Here is a 6,583-nt window from a genome sequence, read left to right on the forward strand (position 1 = left end):
CAATTACATGGTGTTTACAAGAGACTCATCTCATGGACAAAGACCCCCAATAGGCTGAAGGTGAAAGAATGGAAAAAATATTCCATGCATATGGAACCCTTAAAACAAGTAGGAACAGCTATTCTCATATCTGACAAAGCAAATTTCAAGCAAAAAATAATCAGAAGAGACAAATAAGGCCATTACATCCTGGTAAAGGGGACAATCCAGCAAGAAGATGTAACAATAGTAAACATTATGCTTCAAATGTCAGCAACACAATTACATTAAAAAAAAATGCCGAGACATCAAATTCCACATAGACCCAACCACAATAATACTGGAGGATTTCAACACACCCTTACTACCAATAGACAGGACATAAAAACATAAATCAATAAAGACATCTCCAATCTAAATGATCCTATAAATCAAATGAACCTAACCCCAAAAAGCTAAATTTATATTTTTCTCAGCAGCACATGGAACTTTTCTCAAAATAGATCATATTCTAGGCCACAAAGCAAATCTTACCAAATATAAAAATGTTTCTATAATCCTATGCATCCTATCAGATCACAATGGAATGACACTAGAAATCAACAGCAAGACAAATAATAAAAATTGCATAAACACATGGAGATTTAACAATACTTTCTTAAATGAAGAGTTAATCAAAGAAGAAATGAGAGTAGAAATCAAGAAATTCTTAGAAATGAACAATAACAGGGATACAACACATCAAAATTTCTGGGACAATATGAAAGCAGTTCTAAGAGGAAAATTTGTAGCACTGAATGCCTACACTTAAAAAATAGAGAGATTGAAAATAAATAAGCTTATTATCCATCTCAAGGCCTTAGAAAAAGAAACAAAAACTAATTCCCCATACAGTAGAAGATAGGAGATAACTAAGATCAGAACTGAAATCAATGAAATTGAAAACAAGAAAATAATATACAAGGTCAATGCAATGAAGATTTGGTTCTTTGAAAAGATAAGATAAACCTTTATTCAAACTAACCAAAAGAAAGACAGAGATGTCAACAAGATTAGAGATGAAAAAATAAATATCATCAGAGATATTTCTAAAATTCAAATGATTATCAGAACCTATTTTAAAATTTATATGCCAATAAAATGGAAAATCTGGAAGACATGGACTAATTTTTAGACACATGACCTCTACAAATTGAATCAGGAAGATATAAAAAAACCTAAACAGACTAATATCAGGTACTGAAATTGAATTAGCAATTAAAAAGCTTTCCTCCGACACACAAAAAAAGACCAGGACCTGATGGATTCTCAGCTGAGTTCTATCAGACATTTGCAGAAGAACTAATATCAGACTTTCTCAAATTATCTCATGAAATTTAAAGGGAAGGAACACTCTCAAGTACATTCTATAAAGCCTGTATAAATAACCCTGATTCCAAAATCAAAGATGCATCAAGGAAAGAAAACTATAGACCAACATCCCTGATGACCATAGATGCAAAGATCCTTAATAAAACATTAGCAAACTGCATCAAAAACATATAAAAAAGATAATCCAGTGGGTTTCATTCCAGAGACACAAGGTTGGTTCAATATATACAAATCAATAAATGTAATTCACAGCTTGAACAGAATTATGCATGACAATCACATGATCATCTTAATAGATGCAGAAAAGGCCTTTGACAAAATCCCAACACCCATTTATGTTAAAAACACTGGAGAAGCTAGAGTTGAAGGAACTTACCTCCGAATTGTAAAGGCCATTTATGACAAACCAAAAGCCAACATTATACTGAATGGACAAAACCCAAAAGCATTTCCTCTATAATTGGAAGAAGAAAAGGTTGTCAACTTTTACCACTCCTTTTCATTATAGTTCTCAAAACATTAGTCAGAGTGATCAGAAATCAATAAAAAGAAATCAAAGTGATATATATAGGAAAGAAAAGAAGTCAAACTATCTATGTATGCCAATGACACAATCCTATATCTAGAAGACAAAAAAAAAAAAAAAACACATACACACACACAAACAAACAAATAGAAAACAACGTCCATCAAAAGATTTTTAGAGCTTATAAATGAGTTCATCAAAGTATCAGGATACAAGATCAACACCCATAAATCAATGTCTTTCCTAGAGTCCAAAACTGATTCAGCCAAGGTACAGATCAAGAAAACCATCCCATTCACAATAACCCCAAAATAAAAATGAAAAATAATAAAATAAAATACTTGGGAAATAATCCAACCAAGGAGATAAAAGAGCTCTACAATGAAACCTATAGAACATGGAAGAAAGAAATTTAAAAAGACTTTAGAAGATGAAAAAACACCATGGATAGTCAGAATTAATGTCAAAATGGCCACACTACAAAAAGCTATATACATATTCAATATAATTTCCATCAAAATACTAATGACATTCTTCACAGAATTAGAAAAATAATTTTTAAATGCTTTGGAGTATAAGAACCTGAGAATAGCCAAAGTCATACTAAGCAAGAAAAGAAAAGCAGCAGGAATCACAATAACTCATGTAAAATTATACTACAGAGCTGTAGTAAAAAAAAAAACAGCATGGTACTGGCATAAAAATCAACATAAAGAATAATGGAACAGAATAGAAGACACAGAGACAAATAGAGATAAATCCACTTACCTACAGCCATTTAATATTTGACAAAGATGCCAAAATACATTTTGAAAAAAAGACAGACTTTTTAACAAATGGTGCTGGGGAAACTAGATAGGTATACGTATAAAAATGAAAGTAGGACCCTATCTCTCACCCTGCACAAAACTCAAATCAAAATGAATCAAAGATAGAGGAATTAGATCAGAAACCTTGCAACTACTAGAAGAAAACAGAGTCAACCCTCAATAGCCTAGGTGCCATCCTTAAAAAGACACCCAAAGCACAAGAAACTAAGCCAAGTGGTATATTATTAAACTACTACAGAAAAGCAAATGATTAAGAGCCTAAAGCATACAGAATGGGAGAAAATCTTGGCTAACTACTTCTCCAATAAGGGAATAATATCCAGAATATACAAAAAGCTTAAAAAAATAAAAAAAACCCAAAGTCCAATCAATAAATGGGAAAAAGAACTAAACAGAAAACTCTCAAAAGAAGAAACACAAATAGCCAACAAATGTACAAAAAAATGTTCAGCATCTCTAGCAATCAGAGAAATGTAGATCAAAACTACACTAAGATTTCATCTTACTATAGTCAGAATGACAATTATCAAGAATACAGAGGCCGCAGCGTCCTAGTTGCCCGGATGTAGTTGGTGGAGCGGCAGCGGCGGCACCGGCGGCGGCGGCGGGAGGAGGAGAAGGACCAGGCAGCAGCAGCGGCGGCGGCGGGGGGAGGAGGGGAGGAGGCGGCGGAGCCGAAGGAGAGGAAGGCGGAGGCAGCAGTCGCTCTCCACAGAGCTGAGCCGGACGCGTCTTCTTACCCCCCTCCCCCCGGTTCGCGCTGCCGCCGTGTAGTTGGCGCCGCTGCCCGGGCTGAGAGTGAGCGTGGTGTCGACCGAGGGAGATGGCCCGGGAGCGCCGGCGCCAGTAACGGGGAGGTGCTGAGAGTCACCAGGGCGCGCCTGGCCCTGGTGCCGGGGCTGCCGCCCGCCCGCCGCCGCCTGCGCGCCCGCCCGCCCGCCCGCCTTTCGCGGCCGCTCTTCCCCCCTCCCCCCTCCCCGACACACACTCACAGGCCGGGCATTGATGGTAATGTATGCGAGGAAACAGCAGAGACTCAGTGATGGCTGTCACGACCGGAGGGGGGACTCGCAGCCTTACCAGGCACTTAAGTATTCATCGAAGAGTCACCCCAGTAGTGGTGATCACAGACATGAAAAGATGCGAGACGCCGCAGATCCTTCACCACCAAATAAAATGTTGCGGAGATCTGATAGTCCTGAAAACAAATATACTGACAGCACAGGTCACAATAAGGCCAAAAATGTGCATACTCACAGAGTTAGAGAGAGGGAAGGTGGGACCAGTTACTCTCCACAAGAAAATTCACACAACCATAGTGCTCTTCATAGTTCAAATTCACATTCTTCTTATCCAAGCAATAATCCAAGCAAAACTTCAGATGCACCTTATGATTCTGCAGATGACTGGTCTGAGCACATTAGCTCGTCTGGGAAAAAATATTACTACAATTGTCGAACAGAAGTTTCACAATGGGAAAAACCAAAAGAATGGCTTGAAAGAGAGCAGAGACAAAAAGAAGCAAATAAGGTGGCAGTTAATAGCTTCCCAAAAGATAGGGATTACAGAAGAGAGGTGATGCAAGCAACAGCTACTAGTGGGTTTGCCAGTGGAAAGTCTACATCAGGAGACAAATTGGTATCACATTCTTTCACAACTCCTTCCACTTCTTCTGCCTCTGGACTGAATCCCACATCAGCACCTCCAACATCTGCATCGGCAGTCCCTGTTTCTCCTGTTCCACAGTCACCAATACCTCCATTACTTCAGGACCCAAATCTGCTTAGACAGTTGCTTCCTGCTTTGCAAGCCACGCTGCAGCTCAATAATTCTAATGTGGACATATCCAAAATCAATGAAGTTCTTACAGCAGCTGTGACACAAGCTTCACTGCAGTCTATGATTCATAAGTTTCTTACTGCTGGACCATCTGCTTTCAACATAACATCTCTGATTTCTCAAGCTGCTCAGCTCTCTACTCAAGCCCAGCCATCTAATCAGTCTCCAATGTCTTTAACGTCTGATGCTTCATCCCCAAGATCCTATGTGTCTCCAAGAATAAGCACACCTCAAACTAACACAGTCCCTATCAAACCTTTGATTAGTACTCCTCCAGTTTCATCACAGCCAAAGGTTAGTACTCCAGTAGTTAAGCAAGGACCAGTGTCACAATCAGCCACACAGCAGCCTGTACCTGCTGACAAGCAGCCAGGTCATGAACCTGTTTCTCCTCGAAGTCTTCAGCGCTCAAGTAGCCAGAGAAGTCCATCACCTGGTCCAAATCATACTTCTAGTAGTAATGCATCAAATGCAGCAGTTGTACCACAGAATTCATCTGCCCGACCTGCGTGTTCATTAACACCTACACTAGCAGCACACTTCAATGAAAATCTCATAAAACATGTTCAAGGATGGCCTGCAGATCATGCAGAGAAGCAGGCATCAAGATTGCGTGAAGAAGCTCATAACATGGGGAGCGTTCACATGTCAGAAATTTGTACTGAATTAAAAAATTTAAGATCTTTAGTCCGAGTATGTGAAATTCAAGCAACTTTGCGAGAGCAAAGGATACTATTTTTGAGACAACAAATTAAGGAACTCGAAAAGCTAAAAAATCAGAATTCCTTCATGGTGTGAAGATGTGAATATAATTGCACATGGTTTTGAGTACAGGAACTGTAAATCTGTTGCCCAGTCTTAACATTTTTGAGCTGCATTTAAGTAGACTTTGGACCGTTAAGCTGGGCAAAGGAAATGACAAGGGGACGGGGTCTGTGAGAGTCAATTCAGGGGAAAGATACAAGATTGATTTGTAAAACCCTTGAAATGTAGATTTCTTGTAGATGTATTCTTCACGTTGTAAATATGTTTTGTAGAGTGAAGCCATGGGAAGCCATGTGTAACAGAGCTTAGACATCCAAAACTAATCAATGCTAAGATGGCTAAATACCTAGCCTTTTACATGTAAACCTGTCTGCAAAATTAGCTTTTTTTAAAAAAAAAAAAAATGGGGGGGTTAATTTATCATTCAGAAATCTTGCATTTTCAAAAATTCAGTGCAAGCGTCAGGCGATCTGTGTCTAAGGATACGATTTTGAACCATATGGGCAGTGTACAAAATATCATGAAACAACTGTTTCCACACTTGCACCTGATCAAGAGCAGTGCTTCTCCATTTGTTTTGCAGAGAAATGTTTTTCATTTCCCATGTGTTCCATTTCCCTCTGAAATCCTTGATCTGATTTTATCCATTTTTTTAAGGCTCCTCTTTTTCTCCTTTCTTAAGGCACTGTTGCTATGGCACTTTTCTATAACCTTTTCATTCCTGTGTACAGTAGCTTAAAATTGCAGTGATTGAGCATAACCCACTTGTTTGTATAAATTATTGAAATCCATTTTGCACCCTGTAAGAATGGACTTAAAAGTACTGCTGGGCATGTGTGCTGAAAGTACACTGATTGCTCAAATATAAGGAAATGGCCCAATGAACATGGTTGTGGGAGGGGAAAGAGGAAACAAAGCTAGTCAGATGTGAATTGTAACTGTTGTAATAAACATGTTGAAACAAACAAACAAACAAACAAAAAGAATACAAACAATAATAAATGCTGACAAGGTTGTGGGGGAAAAGGTATATTTGCACATTTTTTGGTGGAACTGCAGTCTAGTAAAACCACTCTGGAAAGCAGTATGAAGATTCCTCAAAACACTAGGGATAGAACCACTATATGACCCAGCTATCCCACTCCTTGGTATTTTCCCCAAATATCTAAAATCAGCATACTACAGTTACATAGCCATCTCAATGTTTATAACAGCATAAATTCACAATAGTTAAACTATGGAATTAACCCAAAAGCCTGTCTTAAGAAATTGT

At 38.5% G+C, this 6,583-nt stretch overlaps 1 protein-coding gene across 1 annotated transcript; it reads left to right on the forward strand.

The window, feature by feature from the left end:
- Positions 1–3,255: 3,255 nt before the first annotated feature.
- LOC107133944 (WW domain-containing adapter protein with coiled-coil-like) lies at positions 3,256–5,699 on the forward strand. Its single transcript, XM_015476090.2, has one exon. It carries the CDS (start codon positions 3,712–3,714, stop codon positions 5,341–5,343), a length of 1,632 nt encoding a protein of 543 aa, XP_015331576.1. The 5' UTR covers positions 3,256–3,711; the 3' UTR covers positions 5,344–5,699.
- The last annotated feature ends 884 nt before the right edge of the window (positions 5,700–6,583 follow it).

The sequence above is a fragment of the Marmota marmota genome, unplaced genomic scaffold (assembly GCF_001458135.2).
Source record: "Marmota marmota marmota unplaced genomic scaffold, marMar, whole genome shotgun sequence".
In the NCBI taxonomy this organism is placed as follows: domain Eukaryota; kingdom Metazoa; phylum Chordata; class Mammalia; order Rodentia; family Sciuridae; genus Marmota; species Marmota marmota.

Excerpts from the sequence above, each read along its gene's own strand:
- LOC107133944 (XM_015476090.2), top strand. The coding sequence starts at position 3,712 with ATGGTAATGTATGCGAGGAAACAGCAGAGACTCAGTGATGGCTGTCAC.